Source organism: Petaurus breviceps, unplaced genomic scaffold, assembly GCF_028583685.1.
Source record: "Petaurus breviceps papuanus isolate PSGF00001 unplaced genomic scaffold, PetGlider_PUasm1.0 37, whole genome shotgun sequence".
In the NCBI taxonomy this organism is placed as follows: domain Eukaryota; kingdom Metazoa; phylum Chordata; class Mammalia; order Diprotodontia; family Petauridae; genus Petaurus; species Petaurus breviceps.
In genome coordinates this window covers 10,756,522-10,778,411 of record NW_027186296.1, presented here as the reverse complement: position 1 = coordinate 10,778,411, position 21,890 = coordinate 10,756,522, and the positions used below count along the sequence as shown (strand labels likewise).

General features: G+C 39.9%; 3 protein-coding genes across 4 annotated transcripts in view; all 3 read right to left on the bottom strand.

Moving 5' to 3' along the window:
* MRPL52 (mitochondrial ribosomal protein L52) overlaps positions 1–21,890 on the bottom strand; it is a 150,409-nt gene that overhangs the window by 121,786 nt on the left and 6,733 nt on the right. The gene's annotated exons all lie outside the window — the stretch shown is intronic.
* Positions 1–21,890, bottom strand: part of OXA1L (OXA1L mitochondrial inner membrane protein) — a 90,940-nt gene that overhangs the window by 62,318 nt on the left and 6,732 nt on the right. The gene's annotated exons all lie outside the window — the stretch shown is intronic.
* LOC138168471 (olfactory receptor 6J1-like) lies at positions 1,851–9,560 on the bottom strand. Its single transcript, XM_069097489.1, has 2 exons — positions 9,011–9,560; positions 1,851–4,465 (listed from the first exon to the last, which is right to left on the bottom strand). Exon 2 carries the CDS (start codon positions 4,409–4,411, stop codon positions 3,428–3,430), a length of 984 nt encoding a protein of 327 aa, XP_068953590.1. The 5' UTR covers positions 4,412–4,465; positions 9,011–9,560; the 3' UTR covers positions 1,851–3,427.

The following is a 21,890-nucleotide window of genomic DNA, read 5'->3' as shown; positions in this document are numbered from 1 at the left end:
AAATGAAGCATAAAAAGATAAACATGAAAGAGTAATCATAAGGGACCCAATAAAGTTAAACTGTTAACTTTCCTATATGGGAACATGATACATGTAACTCCTGAAGACTTTGTCATTTTTAGGGCAGTTATATAGCCATAGGACAAGGATGTGAATCACTTATTTTGGGATGATCTCTAAAAATGGAGTAAGAAAGAGGGGTGCATTGGGAAGAGGAGAAAGGGAGAGGTAGAATGGGAAAATTTTTTTCACACAAAAGACATATGCAAGGAGAAACTTTTTTAGCAGAGAGAAGATGGGGGTTGGCGGGCAACACTTGAGCCTCACTCATCCCAATTTGTTCAAAGAGGTAAGACTATTTATCCATACTCAGTTATGTACGAAAATGTAGCTTACTCAGTAGGGAAATAGGAGGTAAAAAGAATAAGAGAAAAGGAGGGGGGCAATGACAAAAGGGAGGGCAGGTTAAGAGAGGCAATGGTCAGAAACCAAACAGACTTTTGAGGAGACTAAAAAGAGAGGTAAGTGATGCAAGGAGCCTTATTTATTCCCATTTTTACAGATGAGGCAAATTGAGGTTCCAATGATTTATGTAACCCATCTAAAGTAAATAAAAGCAATAATATTTTGCAAACCCCAGGAAGCGTTAAAGATGTTTTTTAGGGTTGTCAGGGCTTATTTTTTTCAGAATTTTGTTTGTCTTTTGGAGATCCATTAAAATTCACCCCAAGTAGAAAGGTCATGACCCCAGTAGGCTGTTTTGACAGACAGGATCATAGGTTTTGTTGTGTAGGAAAAAGTGTTAAGTTCCCTTGTTTGAGCTCTGGGTCAGGAGTTCAGAGGCTCTGGTGATTCAGAGTAGGCAAAGTCAATGGCTACCTGCACTGAGGCAAACTTTTTTCAAATGGAGTCATTGATTCCTGGAAATGGTTCAGCAGAGCAGATATCTTCGTATAGGTCTTAGGTTAATATTAATGAAGAATTGATATAGTCCAGCGCACACATAAGACACTTATTGAATCTTCTTTCTACTACAATTCTCAAACACCATTTGGTTTTGGAGTTTCAGGAGCTATTCTCGTATACAATGCCCAAGTGGCCAGTCTGGTCAGACAAATAGTGGGGAAGGCCATATTTATGCACTGATTTGGGAAGTGACAGGGGGGCAGCTCCATATAAAAGTGAACTTGGATCAGAAAGCTGAGCACAGCACTTCTAAAGTCTTTTTAATCTATCTGATTTGAGAAAGGGCAAAAGAAGGGTGTAATGACCTAATGACCAGGAAAAAGTTGGTGGCCCAGGTTCTACTTGTGCTCATCTAGAGAAACTGTCCCAGTAATACCATTTTTTTCTTCTGCAGTGCCTGAGTGATGACTGGATGGTTTTACAGTATGTCTTGTAGAAGTGGGGTATTTGGAAGGACCTTCCTGATACAAGCTAAAAGCAGATAAGGCTGGTTATCTCCAAGGTACTACTGACTGCAGGGCCTCTGTTGCTTTGGAAAATGGAAGTGGAGCTCAGGTGTGGAAGCATCTGGTGATAGTAAAGTTGGACAGCTGTTTGTGAATTGACTGGAGAGGCCAAAAGTCCAACCTGATCATGCAGGGTAAGATACATCTTGGAGAGTTGCAGTGAAAATAAGTCATCAAAGTCATGGTCCAAAGCAGTCTAATCATAAAAGACAGGTCATGGAATAAAGGAAGAGACAAAGGTAGAGTATGAAAAAGAATAGAACAAAGAACTAGGAAAGAGTGGGATACTGATATGACAGGATTAGAATTAATGGTGGAGCTCTGCAAGGCAAACATGGTTTAAAAAAATGCTTTTAATGTTTTATTGACACTTTTAAAAGCATTCCTGTCACTTCCTAATCACCTCTTCCTCTAAGAACCTTCCTTTGTAACACAGAAGTAATAATAACAATTTGCATTTATCTAGTGCTTTAACCTAACCATATAAGTTAAGTGCTATTTCCACCCTTGTTTTACAGCTGAGGAAAGATTCAGAGATATAAGGAATTTGCTCATGATCATACAACCACTAAGTGTCTCAGGTGGGATTTGAACCCAGATTTTTCAGAGTTCAAATCCAGTGCTTTCTCTACTATGTCATGTTAGTCATGTCAGGCAATGTACACCTCATTCTTCCACATGAATTTCACCATTGGTTTTTTGGAGTCTTTATTGGTCATTGCATGGCTCAGAGTTCTGATCTTTTCTCAATGTTATTTTTCTTTACATTATTGTAGTCATGCAGTTATTCACTTGGTTCTGTTTACTTCATCCTGCATTAGTTAATACAAATTTCTCCAAGTTTCCCTGAATTCCATGTATTCATTATATCTTATGGCACAATAATATTCCATTCCATTAATTTATATACCACAACTTGTTCAGCCATTTCCCAATTCCTAGGCACCTACTTTGTTTTCAGTTTTTGCTGCCACAAAATATCTAGCAATAAATGTTTTTGTACATATGAGTCATTTCTCTCAGTTTCTGATCCCCTTATGCTATACCTAGTAGTGGTATTGGTGGGCCAAAAGTCATGTTTAGTTTAGTGACTTTTCTATTATAGTTTTAGATTTTTTTCTCAGAACAATTAGGCCAACTCATATCTGTTTACCAACAGTGCATAAGTGTGCCTCTCTTTGTATACTCTTTCTAACATTTAACATTTTCATCTTTGCTAAGTTATAGATAATATTCTTAGGTAAAGTCTCAAAGTTGTTTTAATTTACATTTCTCCCTTTTAAAAAATTATTGGTATCTTTAAAAAAATTAATTTGCATTGCTCCTATGGATTGGAACATTTTTTTCATATGGTTGTTGATAGCTTGCTTTTCTTATGTTGAAAACAAACTATTCATATCTTTTGACCACTTATCTATAGGAAGGATCTTCAATAAACATTGAGAACCCCTTGAGTTGATTCCACCAAGTGAAGCTCTCATTACAATCCACCAGCCAAGCATCTGAGAGTCTCTTTAAGTTCTTGTGGTTGCCTTGTCTTTAGTCAATTAGGAAGTCAGTAGGCTGAGCCCTTGGTCATTTGAGCTAACCAATTCTCAAGGAATGAAAGTTTCAACTAACTAACCTGGATGGGATTGGATGAGGGTGGAGATATTGCTCCTATCACACTGGGCATCAAGAGGAAAGTTCTAGAATGTGAGACAACTTGAGCACAAAGAGTCAGAGAGAGTATTAAATTAGGAGAGCTTGAGAGTATAATTATATGCTGTGTTGTCCTTTTTAATACCTCCACGAAAAAACTACCTCTATGGAGTTAAAGTCTACATCTGGTGTAGATTTATGACTTGCTCTTGCCCAAGAAGGTAATATTCTTCTCTTGGACCTAAATTTGGGTGCTTTATATGGGATTATAAAATGGTTGTTGTGCAAGTGGAAAGAATGACCCAGTCCTCTTCTCAATGATCTTTTTTGGACACTCTATTCAACAATCCTCTTCCTCTTCCCACTAAAATTTCTCTGACTCCCACCCATACTTCCCTGAGGATCCCCTGTACAGTGTCATTGCGCAGGGTGTAGATGAAGGGATTGAGGAAAGGTGCCACCACACTGCTCAACACTGAGGGTATTTTGTTGATCTCCAAGGTTTCTTTTTGGGAGGGCATCACATAGATAAAGGCTGTGATACCTCCAGCTATCACAACAATGGTCAGGTGAGAAGCACAGGTATTAAAGGCTTTCTTCCTCCCACTGGCTGATGGAATTCGTAAGATGGTCATAATGATGCAAGCATAGGAATACCCAGTGAGAATTATGGAAAAGATAATGACTGTGGATGACAGCAGAAAATCCATCAGCTCAATGGATGTCGTGTCTGTACAGGCTAGGGCCAACAGGGGCCCACTGTCACAGAAATAGTGGTTAATGATGTTGGAGCCACAAAAGGGTACCCTGGAGATGAGTATGGTGGGGAAAAGAACAGACAAGAAACCACCCACCCATGAGAAAAGGACCAGTCCAATGCACACAGAAGGACTCATGATGGTGCTATACCTCAGTGGGTTACAGATGGCAGCATACCGGTCATAGGACATGGACGTCAGCAGAAGAAACTCCACCGTCCCCAGGAAGAAGTAGAAATAGCACTGAGTGATACATCCAGCAAAGGAGATGGTTTTATCCCCAGTGGCCAAGTTGTCTAGTACCCTTGGGGAAATGACAGAGGTGAAGAGGATGTCCAAGATGGAGAGATTGCAGAGGAAGAAGTACATGGGTGTGTAGAGGCACGAATGGGACACAACAATGTAGATGATGAGGACGTTCCCCAAGAGTGTCATCAGGTACGTGGGCAGAAGGAGCATGAAGAATAGAAGCTCCACCTCTCTGCTGATGGGAAAGCCAAGCAGAATGAACTCAGTCACTGCGGTGGTCTGATTGTCCATGGATGGTGAAACTGTCCTGGATCTCTCCTCATGAGGCAACAATAGGAAAGACACCTGTAGGATAGAACTGAATTGATGAACTCTGAAAGTTGTTACTAAGCAACTCACAGTAGAAAATTAAATCCATTGGAAGAGAGTGGTACCCTGGGCATCATAATTCTGGGATATACTAGAGCATTAAAAACTAGGATTTGAGCTTTTCATGGTTTATTTAGACTAGAGAGATGACCAGGGTGTGTGGCTGGACCAAATGCCCCCTCCCTCCAAGGTCCCCCCCAATGTAACCTGTTAGAAAACATTAAATCTTCTTAATCCCCTTCTGTTCTAAGCCCCTAAAACTAAGAGCAATCCCACCTTGCAGTTAAGAAATATTCAGGTGAAAGAGAAATCATGTTGTCTTCAAAAGAGCATTGGGATAGGAGTTAGGACAGCTGGCGTTCAGTGTCATCTCTGTACTAACTAGCTCTCTGATCTTGGATAAATCATTTTTATCTCTCTATGTCTTTTTTGTGAAATGAGGAGTTGGACTAGACTTCTGGCCAAATTTTCATCTCTGAAGTTCTATGATTTAATGATATGACAGTAGTTAAACAATGATTATGCCTTCCAGCTCCCAGTTCCCATTTCCCCCATCTAACCCTCAAAACTGACAGAAAAGCTTATTCTACCCCTGTTTGAAGCAACTCCCTTAAATTTATTAGGGGAATTGTAATTTCTGTAAATTTCCAGTTCTTCAATCATACTCCTAAACTTAGAGCTTATGGGTAAAATGAAGAGAAAGCTCTAGTCAATTGATTGTTTGAAACTAAACTCCCTGGGGGACTTATTTACTTGGTTGGCTCTCTCACTTGACTTTATCAATGGCATCTACTGTCCCTATTGTGTGTGAAACATGATAGAGTGAATTCAATATATTTTTAAAGAGACCTATGATTTCAGCAGTGTAGGGTAGCACACTGTGAAGGTCTTCTATGAGTGCAGATCAGCCCTTTTCCTATCTTTTACAGGAAACTTTCCCCAACCCCTCTTAATTCCAGTGCCTTCTCTCTGTTTCATTGTTTCCTACATATATATATATAGCTTGCTTTGTACCTTTTTGATTGCGTGTTGTCGCCTCTGTTAGATTGTAAACTCTTTCAGGGTAGGGATTGTCTTTTGCCTCTTTTTGTATCCCAAGTTTTTTTTTTTGAGGGCAATTGGGGTTAAGTGACTTGCCCAAGGTCACACGGCTAGTAAGTGTTAAGTGTCTGAGCCTGGATTTGAACTCAGGTCCTCCTGACTTCAGGGCCAATGCTCTACACACTGAGCCACTTAGCTGCCCTTTTATCTCAAGTTTTTAGTGATGTCTTGCACAGAGTAGGTGCTTAATAAATGTTTCTTGATTGATTAAACTTATAATCTTTGAGAATTGCCTAGAAGCACTGAGAAGTTAAGTCATTTGTTCAATATCTTGTAGCTGCTATGTGTCAGAGGTAGGATTTGAACCCAGGTCTTCCTGGTATTGAGGCTGGCTCTTTATCTATTATACCACTACTTCCTCTCCCATGAAAGTGATGCTACTTCTTAAAGATTCATGGTCTCAAATTCTCACCAGTTGCTTTCAGGACCTGTTCTGGTAGGCAGCTTTAAGTAAAGTGGCACAATTCCTCCTCCTTCCTTACCCTTCTCCTTTAATCCTGTCCTTCCTCTAATGGCCAGTTCACTCCAGTAACATAGTGAGATACTTGTGAGAGGTTGGGTCCATAATATTTTCCTATAGTTGGAAGGTATTCCTTATGGATATTTGATGTCTAGTGTGAGCAAAGGAATGCTGGCCCTCAGAACTTTCTCCTAAGATAACCTTAGTTTAGCTGAGACCAGAGTGATCAAAATTTGATTTTAAAAAATTTATGACTGGTATGTTAGAGAAGTGCAGGAAAAGAGTGTGTATATATACATATATATGTATATACACTTATTTATTTAGGTGGCTTTCTGGATATTTGTCCTGGGTCATGTGCTGGAAATTTACCTAGAATAGGCTTGGTCTGTGAGCAAAAGCCAGAAGTACTAAGTCAGGGCTTCGGTTTTTAATGCAGGTTTGAACAGGAGCTCAGGGATGGACCTGGGACCAGTATAAGAAGGACCTTATTTTCTCAGTGACACAAAGCAATCTAGTTCAGACTAGGGGTGGAAGTAAGAGCAAACTAGGGAAACAGAATTGGAGAAGGTGCTAAAAGCCCTGTTTGGGGGCTAAATTGTGCCAATTTACAGTGAAGAAGGTGTTATATTTGTAATTGCTTTCCTGTATATTGCTTGTCCTTGGAGACCTACACACACACTAAAGCCAAGTGCCTTTTATTCTCTAACAATTGTGCCTGACCTCCAGAACACATTAGAGAACATTGCAGGATAACAAGGGGTGAAGCCATAGTGTTGGGGATGTGGTCTTTGGATGGGAAATTCCAAGGAATGGGAGTAGGGCCAGTGGGAATTTAGCCAACAGCATTGGGAAACATTCTCTTGGAAGTATTTGTCACAGGGTTAGAGAACTTTCCATGTGCAGATAGCATGAAAAAAGAGTCATACTCTTCAATCTCAAAAGACAAAGGTTGAGAAAGAATGAGGTGGACGCCTCTAAAACAATGAAGGTCACATACACCAAATACTAGAAAGCTAGAATTCCAGAGCACTCCTCAATGCTTGAAGAAAATTATAGAATTAAAAAAAGAGAACTGCCATTCTATACGGTGAGTAGTAAATTCAAGGAACTCACTACTCTACAGGCAATTAAAATATATAAACAGGATCCAAAATTTTAGATACATTTCTGGGTGACAATGAGCTGTTCTGGCTCCTCACCATTCCTACATCTAGAAAACTGCAAAAGGTACATATTAGCTTATGAGTCAGCAGGCTAGTCTGATTGCTTTCTAGTAGTAGTCCCATATTGAATCACCTTCATATCTTCCTTAAACTGGATACTGGTGGAAACTCTACCTTTTGAGTTTGGCTCTCCTGGTTGACCCATTGCTATCACATCTACTCCTTACAGTCACCACTCAATCCTCAATAGACATTCATAGTAACAATATTTTATAAGCAAATACTGACTTTTTCTCAACTCATTGAGATTATTCCACCCAGCTTCTTTGACCTTGCACCAATCTTGCAGGATCAAATGCTATTTGTAAAATAAGTGCTTAACATAGTATCTGGCACAAAGCATACAAATGCTTACTCCCTTCTCCTCCCTTTCTCTATTGCTATAAATTCTTCCCAGACAAGTGTTTGAGTCCTACTGGCTGCATGTTAGAAAAGTCTATTCAATTTTATGTTTTTTTAACACATCTCAAGAATTTGGTCTTTGACTCTCACAAAATAAGAGTCACAGACTCTGAGTTGGAAGAGTCCAACCTGTACCTGAATTTTAAGAATACCCTCTACAAGATTCCTGAGAAGTAGTCCAGCCTTTGCTTCAATACCTCTGGTGAAGGGGAACCTCTTCCAGTTGAGTGAAGTCTTACAGTTCTGTTGGCCTTGCCTGAAACTTAGCTAAAGAGAGGAGGAGAATGTGTCTAAATGAGAGGCCCCCAGGCTGATGTGACCCGCAGACTCTGAGTGTGGCTCATCCAGATTAAAATATAATTGGAAAACATTTAACAGAACAAATAAAAATACAATAGAACACAGATTATGTTAGGATGTGGTTTTCTAAGTCAACATGCCACCCACAGGGATCCTTATTTGTGGTTTAGTCTAGGTACCCTGCAAAACAGCACCCTGCCATCTAATTCATTCAAGACCAAGCAGTAGAGCCAGAGAGAAGTCAGCTGTATTTTGAGCTGATCTATTATCCTTTTTTCCCACCTTTTTTTCACTTATCCTTAGGATCATAGGCTTAGAGCTGGAAGTTCATCTAGTCTCAAACCTTAATTCTACCTTCAAGTTCCTCCTTCTCCTCAGAATCAAGTAACCCTATCCTTGCTATGCTCTACTACTACAACTACTACTACTACTACTACCACCACCACTACTACTACCACTACCACTACCACTACTACTAAGTATATAGATTTTTTTTTAAGGCACTGGATTTGGCATTAAAGGATTTGAGTTAAAATTCTGATTCTACTATTTACTACTAGTTTGGCCTAGGAAAAAGTTACTTAAATGCTTTGGACCATAGTTCCATTTGCAGAATTAAAGTGGTTGGACTAGATGGACTAGATAATTTCTAAGGTTCCTCTCAGCTTCATTGTTCTATTGCTTCAGTCATATTAAGGATCAAATCACATCCCTTAGGTATACCATGATGTATAGAGCATTTCTCTCACTAAAATGTAGGGAACTTAACTTCGCTGTTACTGGTAGTAAGCTTTTCTCTCCAGTTACAACATGGTCCCAACGTAATTTATAAATAAAATCATCTTATCCTAATTATTACATGTTGTTTGATACTGAGAATGAAGGCCATTTCCTACAGTAGAATATTGTTAATACTGCCCTGTCCAGGGTAGAAATGTTCCTACTTCTGTGGAGAGAATTGAAAACAGTCTCTTCAAACACTTCTTGCATTCTCTAGTATAATCAATAAGTTTGAGGCTACAAAATACTCACATTATCCTAACCGAGACAGGCAATGGCAGAGCCTGGGATCCTTTGTTCCTCAGAGCACCTGGCTGGAGATGCTGCTGTTCTCTTTGAGTTCTGAGCTCAGAAGTCCAGGGCTCCCAGTGCTTCCAGAGGCTGCCATATTAAGACTCCCCCTGCTGAGACTTGGTGGGTCTTGGGTACACTTTGCCCTGACAAGACAGTGTAGGGTAGGACAATGACTGGCTTTGGGCTTGGGTTGTGGGGCATGATTTGATCATCCCTAATTGAGACCAGTGCATTGTTGATGAGTGGGACTATTCTCATTCAGCAAAGGCACCTCTAGGACCCAATCAATGGAGATCCCCCAAGGGGTACAATTTACAAACTTATTTCCTAGCACAAAACCTCAGCGCAGTGCTCCTGAGGATTGCTTAGGAGACTGGGCCAACTCAAACATGTCTGTACTGGAATACCAGCCAAGGTGAACAACACTTCCTTATTGCAGTCAAATCCTTTTTCCTTTCCTTATTTGCACAATTTTTCTAATTTGTCATTCTATTTTCAAGTCTGTCTCTTTCCGTTTTCAATCTCACCACTCTACTACAGGATCTTATGGAGGCACCTAGATTGCAATAACAGCCTCCTAACTTGTCTTCTTACCTCCAGACTCTTTCTCTCCAATTTATACTATACCCCAGACTGATCTTTCTAAATTGCCATATTTATAATGTCATATCCCTTCTCAAAAAGCCTTTAATGGTTAGCCATACCCTATAGGATGATATCTAAGACCTTCTAAAATTCCTTTCCCTATACAATCTTGTTCCTTGTAACTCAGAATTTAGAGTTGATAGGGTTCTTATAATGTTCACATAGACCAACCCCTTCTTTCTACTATATTTTTCCTTTTAACTGTCCGTTGCAGTTAGATCAGTTTATTCTCTGTCCTCCAAACACTCCTTTGGCATTAGAGCCTCCTATTCCTTTGGTTTTTAAAAATTAGTATTTCATTTTTTCAGTTAATAAGCATTTGTTTTTTTCTCATTGCCAATCTCCCCTCCCCCAGCCATTGCCCCCACCCCAGAAGAAGAAAAAGAAAAAAAATTTCTTGTAACAAATATACATGGTTAAGCAAATTCCCACATTGTCCAGGTCTAAAAATGTATGTCTTGTTCTACATATTCAATCTATCACCTCTCTGAACAAGTTATATGAATGTACTTAGAGAAGCCAGTCAATAAACATTTACTAAGTGCCTACTGTGTGCCAGGCACTGTGATAAGCTCCAGGAATACAATAAGGCAAAAATCAGTCCTTACCTTCAATGAGTTTACAATCTAAAGGGGAAAACAGCACACATAAGGAAGCAGGATAGTAAGGGTGAAGGATGGGGCACCAGGGTCTTGGGGGCATCTTGCTGCACGGAGTTGAAACCAGGCAGGGCAGCAGATGCAAGGTGGAGTGATTTGAGAGTCCAGTTTCTGCCCTTTAGAAAGGAAGGTATTGGAAGGAGTTTGATACTCTGCCCCCAAACAGATGGGAGAGGAGGCTGAGGGAAATGGAATCAATCAAGGCTTGAGTTGGTAGCATGGTGATGAGTTTAGAAGTGATGAGTTTGTCTTGGGAGGGGCATCATGTTGCATGGAGTTAAAACCAGGCAGGGCAGTAGATGCAAGGTTGAATGATCATGGAACCATCACAGGTGATTAGGAGCTATTTGCTAGCTTTGACAAGATTTTCTGTTTTATCCTAAAGCATACATACCTCAATAAGTTGATAATATTATGCCTATATGTTAATATTCTTATGTGCAAAACTACATGATTTGGAGATTTCCTCAAAGAAGAAATACATCTTCAACGAAAGGGGAGGTTAAAGCTACTCCTAAATAGCAGTATTTGAACATAGTCCTGGTGTAAGTCATAAGGAAATTCATCTTGCCCTTTACTTACATCCCGTTTGCTATTGAATGAAGACTAGTCAAATAAAATCAAGTAAAAAAGCACTATTCCAAGCACTGAAATACAAATATAAACAGAAAGACAGTCCCTGCCTTCAAGGAGCTTACATTCTTATGGGGGGAAGATAACACATAAAAGGGACATAAAGGGGAGAGAAAAGTTATCCACATGGAGCATAGTCAAAAAAGTCTGGAGAGTCAGGTGTAAAGTCTGGAGAAGAATGAAAAACGTGGCTGCCTTGGGAACTTTCCTTAAAATGAAGAGTTTGGGAGGAAACAATCAATCAGAGGAAGGGGTAGCAGGGAGAGGAGACCACAGGGCAGGGTGAACTTTCAGGATGAGAAGGCTATTGTGGCATGGTAGAGAAAGTCTGGATTACTTCTCATGGAAGTCTATAAGATTCTTCTCCAGGCTAGCACTGCCTTTATCTGGACTACCTGGCTTTGCCTTACTGTGAATACCATGCATAATACAACTGGTTACTTCCTAATACAAACCTAGACTATTGCAATAGTTTTCTGGTTGATTTCCCTATCTCAAGTCTCTTGCCACTCCTATCCATCCTCCACACAGGTATTGATTTGATCTTCCTCTTGAAAGTGCAAGTCTGACCATGTTACCTCCTATTTAACAAATTCCAACAGCTCCCCAGTACCTCTAGGATCAAATGAAAATCTGTTGTTTTGGCATTCAAAATCCTTCATAACCTGACCCCCTTTTGCCTTCCCAGTCTTCTTATACCTTGCCCCCTCCCCCCATATGATATAATCCAGTGACACCCTCTTGCAGAGCCTCCCATGACACATACCAATCTCCCTACTTGGTTTATTTAATTAAAATTCCTGGAATTATCTCCATTCTCGTCTGCACATCTATGTTCCCTGGTTTCCTTTAAGTCTGAGCTACAATCTCACCTTTTTAATAAGAAGCTTTTTCTGGTTCCCTTTAATGCTAGTGCCTTCCGATTTTTTCCAATTTATCTTGTTGTATTTTCTGAGTGTATAGTTACCTGAATGTTGTCTCCTTCATTGAACTGTGAGGTCTTTGAGGGGACGGACCATTTTTACCTTTCTTTGTATCTCTAGGACATGGTAGGTGATTCATAATTGCTTATTAACTGACTGATATGGATTTTGCATTCTGTCAGGCTCAAGCAGTTGTGCTGTCATGTGGACAATAACTTTCAGTATGGAAGATAGCTGTCTGTTAAAAATGTTTTATTAATACTCTTAAAAAATCCTTGCCTTCCCATTGACTTTCCCATTTACCTCTAACTACCAACAACAAAATGTTCCTTTGAACAATTTGGCAAAACAAATGGAGCACATTGATCATGACCAATGAAGTAAACCTACTTCATGCCTGCAATCTACTCCCTCTTTCTGCTGAGAGGCAGGAGGCCTGCCCAAGCATCAGACCTCTGAAGTTGTGACTGGTTATTGCAGTTGCTTAGGATTCTGAAGTCTTTGAGTGTTGATTTCCTTTACATTATTGTGGTCATTGGGTAAATTGTTTACCTGGTTTTAGTTATTTTTTTTTAAATCAGTTTGAACAAATCTTCCCAAGTTGCCCTGAATTTTCTCTATTGATTGTTTCTTATGGCACAATAATATTCTATTACATTCACATATCACAATTTGTTTAGTCATTCTCCAAATGATGGGCACTCATTTTCCTTTCTATTCCTGGCTGTTCTAAAAATATTTTTGCGTATACAAGACCAATCACCAGTTTTTAAAGAAAGCCATTAGCTTCAACCCACTACCATCCAAATGAGCATTGTCAGTTGAATTCTCAAAGGGAAGTCAATCATTCCAGAAGAATAGGAATTTATGAAAATACTTCATACTTTGAAAAGCTAGCTTTCTCTTCACATTCTTTATTCCAAAAGGATTTCCAGCCTCTTGCTCCCAAAAGCTTATAAAATAAGCCAAGAAGTGCCTGAGACCCAGCTTCACTGACTACTTTGATTTCTATCTGGAGGCTTTTTGGACGAGAAATACTATTTGTGGGGTGGCTAGGTGGTGCAGTGCACCAGCCCTGGAGTCAGGAGGACCTGAGTTCAATTCTGAGCTCAGACACTAAACACAAAACTAGCTGTGTGACCTTGGGCAAGTCACTTAACCCCAATTGCCCTACCTTCCCCCCTCCAAAAAGTAAAAATAAAAAAATAAATAATTAAACAAACAAACAAATAAATAAATAAATACTATTTGTTATTTCATATACATGACTGGGAGTAGGGGAGAAGTTTTTTGGACAAAGAGGCAAAGGTGAGAAACTCTCTTAAGACAAAAAATCCCCACACAGATGCATACACAAACACTTCTACTGCTGGTATTTGTTGAACTCTGTTTATATCTGACCCACAGTTTCTAAATCCCCCAAGGATGGTGTTATTCCCTGTCCTGCCCTTAGCTAATGGCTATAAGAGCAGTAGTCACAGCTTTGAAACAGAGTTGCCTCTCATCTTCCTCCTCTTGTCCTTTGACTAAGGTCACTAAACTTCATCACAAGTAAAGTTCCTATCACATTTGGAACAAACAGAAAAGTTTCAGTTCTCTAGTTAAGTTAAATACCAGCCAAGGGACTTGTGAAGCATGTGGGGCCTTGTTATCACAGTGTTAAACTGATTCCTGGGATAAACCCAGACTCATCACGCCAGAGAAGGCAAGGGATCACTGGACAAGTGGATACTATGGACTGCCTACTTCTGTTTCTATGGAAACAAAACAGCATTTCCTATGCTGCAGCACTGAGACCTGCTCCAAAGGGAGACAAGGTCTTTCTTTTCTTCCACAAGGATCTCATTCACAAAGTTCTCTGGGGGCACATGGCCCCTGGATGTGCTAAGGATGAAGCAATTGAACCTCCATCAGCCAATGTGGCTCTGGGAGCCAGGAGTGGGCAGGGAGGATGATTCATTTCTTAAAATAAGCTACTAATTCACTTATACTAACTCACTTTACTATATGTATATAAATCTGGAAAAGACCTTAGAAGGGATCAGATTCAAACCCCCTTGGTTTATTGATGGGGAAATCAAGGTATAGAGATATTAAATGACTTGCCTAGAGTCACACAATGTAGAGGACCAGAGGCCAGTGGGACTCTGACCCTGATGGCTGAATAAGATCTCTCAGCAAAAGAGCCTGCTCCCAAGCCCAGATTGGTTCCCCACCGCCCAGGAAGGATCACAGGCACAAGCATTATGCCCTCATGACAAGTGTGGTATGCACTCCCAGCTTGGGAACAAGAAAGCATGCATTGTTCTTAGGGGAAATATCATGATTTTGCAACTTAGTACTAACTAGAAACCTTGCGATAACTCCATCCTGCTCTTGGGAGGTTTGGAACATGCTGCCTGGCACTTGCACCCTGATACCCAGGATAGAGAACATGGCAGTCATGTATAGGGTGAATGGGAACGAGGGCACCAGGATTATCCCAAGATAGTGGCTTATGATGACTATGCAGTTTTTCTCTCTATATATACTGGACTCTCAGATGAATAAAGTTGACTGTTTCACCATTCTTGGGGTCCTGTCTCTTCTATGTTATCTCAGCCTCTAGGTAAGCAACTCTTTTCTTTTTTTTTATTTTTCAAATGCTTTATTAACTTCTGATTTACATAATTAATTTCTGCCAGATTTTGAGTTACAAATTTTCTCCCCGTTTTTCCCCTACCCACCACCCCAAAATAGCAATCCCACAGGATATCCCCTCCTCCAATCTGCTCTCATCCATATCTTCTCCCATACCCCCTTCAACTTTTCCAGAAGGGCATGGTGGATCTCTATGCCCCAGTGCCTGTATATCTTATTTCCCAATTACATGTAAAATAGTATTAATAATAGTATTATATATAATTTTAAACATTTTATTTTAAATCTTTGAATTCCAGATTCATTCCCTTCCTACCTTGTCACCCACCCCTACTGGGAAGATAAGCAGTTCAGTATAGGATGTACATGTGTAGCTAATGCAAAACATTAACATAGAAGATATATTGTAAAAGACTGACTATATTTCCCTCCCTCCTATCCCACTTCCCACTTGTTCTATTCTCTACTTTGATCCCGTCCCTTTTCAAAAGTGAGTGCTTCCAATTCTCCCCCCCCCCCAACCTGTCCTCCCTTCCATCATCCCCCCTCTCATCCCCTTCCCTCCTACTCTCCTGTAGGGTGAGATACCTATTTAGTGTGTATTTCATTCCCTCCCCTAGCCAAATTCAGTGAGAATAAGGTTGACCCATACACTTTTGCCTTCCTATTCTTCCCCTCCATTGTAACTATTTTCCCTTGCCTCTTCTATATGAGATAGTTTACCCCATTCTGTCTCTCCCCATCTCCTCTCATTATATTCCTCTCTCACCTCTTAATTTCACTTTTTAAGTATCATTCCTTCCTATTAAATTGGTCCTGTTCCCTCTATCTATGTATACCTGTAACATATATATACACATTCACATATGTATTCATATGCCCATATACCCTCTGATATAGACATTTACATATATATTCCCTTCAACTGTTTTCATACTTCACGGGACTGACCACCTCTCCAACCATTTGCTTTCAGTCTGGATCTGAGGGACTGGACCCGTGCATGACATTGGTTGATACAACACACAGCATGCTCTTAGCATATGGCGAAGAGGAGGTTAGGGGCATTATAACCTTCAATATCACTATGCTAAGCTTCAATGTAACAAAAGAACACAGCTCATCTGCTTTTGGGGCCTTCATGCCACCCTGTGCCAGCCTGGCAATCTTTACTCTTAAAGGACGCCATCCTACTTTTGTCACCTGCAGATCCACTCAATTTACCAAAGCAACTGTGTGGCAGGAGGCTTATTACGCTAGTTCCTCTTCCCATAATGGCACAAATTACACCAATTCATACAATGTCGGCACTTGGGGGGATGATGGAGGGGTACATGGGGGTTGGTTTAAACCTGAATGGACCACTGCATCAGGATGAGTACAAAATGACCTATGGAAGGCCTTGGTGGCTATGGGGAAAGTGACCTGTCTTCACCACTATTGGGAAGGCCTACGGGAACTGAACACCATTGCACAGAGCCGTGTCACAGCATGTATACCAAAGCAGTTTGCGTTCTTGGTGGGGAACGTTTTTACTGAAAATAAACATTCAGGGACACTGTGGAATGTTACTTGCTCAAACTGATGGGTGCATCGATGTATGCATCAAAGTGTGACAAATGGAAAGCAAGTTCTGATTCTTACGCAATCACCTTTTACATTACCTCTCATAAACTGTATTGGGTGGTTTGGCAGCCCTTCTGATTGAGTACTTATGCAACTGGCATAAAGGGCACGGTGGAAAAGATGTATTTCATGTATTGTGCTTGGTGTTATGATGCTTGTGTCTATTATTGCATCTTCCACAGCTCTTACAGTATCTATTACCTCTTTACGAGCAGAGGCAAAGACTGCTGAATTTGTACAGCAGTTGCAGAGAAATATTTCTATAGTATTGGAGAAATAAGAAAGTATAAATGAAGAATTATTGCAGTTGATTGAGAATGTAAAAGAGGTAGTTATAGCTGTAGGGGATGAACTTGATTTATTAGAAAGGAGGTTATTGATGAAGTGTGATTATAGATTTTATCCTTTTGTGTTATACCAGTAAAATATAATAGAGCTGATTATGAGTAGCAAAAAGTTAAAAATCATTTATTGGTTTTTGCTTTTTGGAGGGGGGAAGGTAGGGCAATTGGGGTTAAGTGACTTGCCCAAGGTCACACGGCTAGTTTTTTGTGTTAAGTATCTGAGGTCAGATTTGAACTTAGGTCCTCTTGACTCCAGGGCCCGTACTCTATTCGCTGTACCACCTAGCTGCCCCACTGGGGGTTTTTAGAAATACCACAATAGGAGTGGATTTGGAGTAATTTGATAAATAAATTTCATATATTAATGACGTCTTTGGATGAAGTTAATGTTGACGATTTAGTAAGAAAAATTTGGGGTTTGTTTAAAGTTAAGTCCTTTGCATTGGTTATATACGTTGCTTTCACCCCTTCTTCCCCTGATTGTATTGTGTCTCCTTGCAGTTTGCATCGTTCCCCTATGTTGCCGGTGCTGGACTCGCGCTCTGCATGAGGTTGCCACTGATCTGCATTGCCTAGGCCTACAAAAAAAAAAGGGGGAGATGTAGAGGACCACGGCCAGTAGGACTCTGACCCTGATGGCTGAATAAACCCTCTCAGCAAAAGAGCCTGCTACCAGGCCTAGATCGGTTCCCCCTCATATCCCCCCCGGAAGGATCACAGGCACAAGCATTAGGCCCTCATGACAAGTGTGGTAGGCACTCCCAGCTTGGGAACAAGGAAGCATGCAGTGTTCTTAGGGGGAATATCACAATGTTGCAACTTAGTACTAACTAGAAACCTGGGGATAACTCCATCCTGCTCTAGGGAGGTTTGGAACATGCTGCCTGGCACTTGCACCCTGATAACCAGGATAGAGAACATGGCAGTCACGTATGGGCATATGGGAACGAGGGCACCAGGATTATCCCAAGATAGTGGCTTATGATGACTATGCAGCTTTTCTCTCTATATACTGGACTCCCAGTTGAATAAAGTTGACTCTGTTTCACCATTCTTGGGGTCCTGTCTCTTCTATGTTATCTCAGCCTCTGGGTAAACAACTCTTTTCAAGCAACAATTCTCAGCTCTGCCGCTGATCAGCAGGGCTCTCCAACACTTTCTCAGCTCTGCCGCTGATCAGCAGGGTTCCCCTGAACTTGGCTCCCCACAACACAAGTAGTATATGGCGGAAGTAGGATTGCAACCCAGGTCTTCTGACTCCAAATCCAACATTTGTCCCCTTTGAAAATCCCACCTGCACCCCCAAGCCGAGTTCCAATTTAGCAAGTCATAGCTTTAACCAGCATCAGAATGGAATGTCCTGATGGGCTAAAATGAAAGGAATATCCTAAGAGCTTGGTCACTCCAGATAAGCCGAAGGACAGGTGGACCCTAAGAAAGACTTTCTGTGTGCTCTTGAGTTGTCCTGGGCTTTATATCAGTCATAGTACATAAAAGAAGCTATCTTCCAGGAGATATAATTGAGAAAAGGGTTTGAAACAAGAGAAATGGGTTTGAAACATCAAAGGCAAAAAGAATGTTATCTCTTTTGTTTGGAACTTGTAGAATGTGATCAGCTCCAAAAGCTGTCAGCAAGAGCCACAAGTCTCCTGCCACCCTCTGAGTACCATTCTCAGGCAAGTCAGCAAACATTTAGTAAGTGCTGACCATATGCCAAGTACTGTGCCTTTAAGCACTGGGAATACTGTACAAAGAAAGGCAGAACCAGCCCCTGGCTTCAGGAAGCTCACAATCTAATAGGAAAGACAAAATGCAAACAACTATGTATAAATAAAATATTTTTATTAAAATTATTTTAATTATAATAATTATAATATAAATTATTATAATCATTAAAAATAATAATATAAAATAAAAAATTAAAATGTAAATAAAATAGGAGATAATCAACAGAAGGAAGACACTGGCATTAAGGGGGATGGGGAAGGACCTTAAACAGAAGGTGAGATTTTAGCTGGGGCTCGAAGGAAGCTATGGAAGCCAGGAGGTGGAGATGAGAAAGTGGAGAATTCTAGGCATGGGGGACAGCCAGCGAAAATGCATAGAAGAGAGAAACAGAGTGTTGTGTGTTCAAGGAACAGCAAGAAGACTAGTGTCACTGGATGATAGCATCTGTGGAGGGCTTTAAGGTGCAAGAAGACTGAAAAGGGAGGAAGTGACTAGAATATGAAGGGCTTAAAATGCCAAAGAGAAGACTTCACATTTTACACCTTGCGGGGGGGCCACAGAGATTTGTTGAATAGGCAAGGTAACATAGAGCTGCCCTTTTGGGAAGACCAATTTGGCAGCTGATTGGAGGATGGGCTGGAGGGGGCAGAGACAAGGAGAGAAATCAGAAAACTATTGCAGTAGTGTAGTTGTGAGGTGATGAGGGCCGGTACTTGGGTGGAGCCATTGTTGGAGGAGGAAAGAAGGCATATTTGGGAGATATTGCAAAGGTAAAATTGACAGGCCTTGGCAACAGAATGGATATGGGGAGTGAGGGAGAATGAAGAGTCAAGGATGGGATCTAAGGACTGTGCCCTTGACAACAATAGGGAAATTAGGAAGAGGGAGGGTTTTGAGGGAAAGATCTCAGTATCAGCCTGGAACTGCCACTGAGGGCAACCTGGCATCTCTCTGGTGGCCCATGGGCCAACCTGAATCTAATTTTTTGTGTAAGAAAGGGAAAACAGTACCTGGAACTCATGGAAACTCTGCCTTGTAGTTTGGAATCTTTGTGTGTGTGTGTGTGTGTGTGTGTGTGTGTGTGTGTGTGTGTGTGTGTACATCATTGTATCATAAACCTCTGCTCCTCATCTGTATCTTGTAATGGACGCTCAGTCTTTGAATCATGGTCTCAGAATAGCAGGAGACTTGTAGACATCACACATATACACTTAACAGCAGTGTTTATAAACTACTTTGAGACCAGTTATATCATTCCATCTTCACAATGCCTTGTGAAATAGGTAGGGTAGAGATCATTATTCTTACCTCACAAATGAAGAAACAGACTCAGAGGGATTAACTAATTTACCTAAGGTCATACTGCAGGTACCAGAGGTGAGATCTGAACCCATTCTGACTCCATGTTGTGGGTTCGGTTTTTCCCTGGTACACCAGGTTGCTTTCCTATTCCCCTCTCCCAGTGGGAGAAAAGACTGCCTTGACAACTAGACTAGTCTCCTCTCAGATCTTCTAGAGCCCTCAAGGAAAGGGAGAATCTAGGGGTCTATATGATAAACAATCTTTTCTCTCCAACAATCACCAACATCATACCTTAATGTACATAAACAAAGAACAAAATTATCATACATGAAATCATAAACTTACACCATTTGTAGTTTAACAAAATTATTTAAATTAGCTAACAAAATAATAACAAATTTATTTCCTTATAGATTTCCTTTTCCCTCTATTCATTTTCTGTATTTTTATAGATTGTTACTGTTATTATTATTCACATAATTATAATGGTACACAGACCATTCTCTTGATTTCTCTTTTGTCACCCTATATCACTTCTTAGAAATCTTTCCATATCATTTTATATTCTTCATATTTATCATTTCCTATAGGGGAGGAAATTATTTAGATTTAAGAGAGAAAGGACCTTAGTGGTCATCTAATCCAAACTCATTTTATAGATGAAAAAACTGAGTCCCAGTTAAATGAGTTGCCTGAGGTCACACAGATACACAGCTGGGATTTGAGTTCAGATTCTTTGACTCTATGGCTCACTCAATTTCCTCTATACCACACTGCCCATGGCACAATAATGTTTCCTTACATTTATATACCCAAATTTGTTTAGCAACTCTTTGAATAATTGGATACTGGATTGTTTACAGTTTTGCTATTACAAAAAAAATGCTGGTAAGATATCTTTGCTGAAAGGTATTTTTCCTATCAACAGAATCAATGAGTTATAGTACAATGATATAATTGGATCATTGGGTCAAAAAGTGTGAAGAGTTTTGTAAGAGACATTCTCAGTAAGACTAGGAGAATTAAATCAACTCTAATTCATTAAGTGGGATCATTTGTTGTTCAGTTGTTTCAGTCATGTCTGACTTCATGCCCTCTTTTGTTTTTTGTTTTTGGTGAAGATACTGGAATGGTTTGCCATTTCCTTCTCCAGCTCATTTTGCAGATGAGGAAACTGAGGCAAACAGTGACTTGCTCAGGTTCACACAGCTAGTGTCTTAAGCCATATTTGAACTGAGTGACCAAGCTGCCCTTAAAGAACCCTAGAGAGCCAACTGAAAAAAAAACTAATAAAAAAAATTAATTTCAGCAAAGTTACAGGATATTAAATAAACCTACACAACTCATCAGCATTTTTGTGTTACCAACAAAACGCATCAGGAAAAAATAGAAAGAGAAATCCCATTTAAAATAACTATAGAGAGTAAAAAATACTTGGGAGTCTACTTGCCAACACACACACAGGAATTATATGAGCACAATTACAAAACACTCTTCACACAAATAAAGGCATCTATATAATTGGAGAAATATTAGTTGCCTATGGGTGGCCTAAGTTGATATAATAAAAATGCCAATAGTACCTAACTTAATTTACTCATTCAGTACCATACTAACTAAAGTACCAAAGAATTACTTTATGGAGCTAGAAAAAAATCATAACAAAATTCATCTGGAGGAACAAAAGGTCAAGACTATCAAGGGAATTGAAGAAAATAAAGCAGGAAGGAAGGGAGTCTAGCAGTACCAGATCTCAAACTATACTGGAAAACTGTGATTATCAAAACAATTAGGTATTGGCTAAGAAACAGAGAAGTTTATCAGTGGAACAGATTGAGTACACAATATATAGATACAAATGAGCATAGTAACCTAGTGTTTGATAAATCTAGAGATCCCAACTATTTAACAAAAATTGGGGAAAAAATCTAGATATCCCAACTATTTATTAAAAATTTGGGAAAACTGGAAAGTAGTCCAGCAGAAGCTAGGCATAGACTAATATTTCACATTACATCTTGTATAAAAACATAAGTTCAAAATGGCACATAAATTGGACACGAAGGCCAATTTATCATGAGTGAATCAATGGAGCATGGAAGAAATTAACTATTAGGATCTATGGAGAGAGGAAGAGTTCATGACCAAACAATAACTAGAGTAGTTTACAGGAAATAAACTGGATAATTTTGATTACATAAAATTAAAGTTTTTGAATAAACAAAACCAATGCACTTAACGTTAGGAGAAAAGCAGGAAGCTGGGAAAAAATCTTTTCAGCAGCTTTCTCAGATGAAGGTCTCATTTCTAAAATAAATAGAGAACTGAGTCATATTTA

Excerpts from the sequence above, each read along its gene's own strand:
- LOC138168471 (XM_069097489.1), bottom strand. The coding sequence starts at position 4,411 with ATGGACAATCAGACCACCGCAGTGACTGAGTTCATTCTGCTTGGCTTT.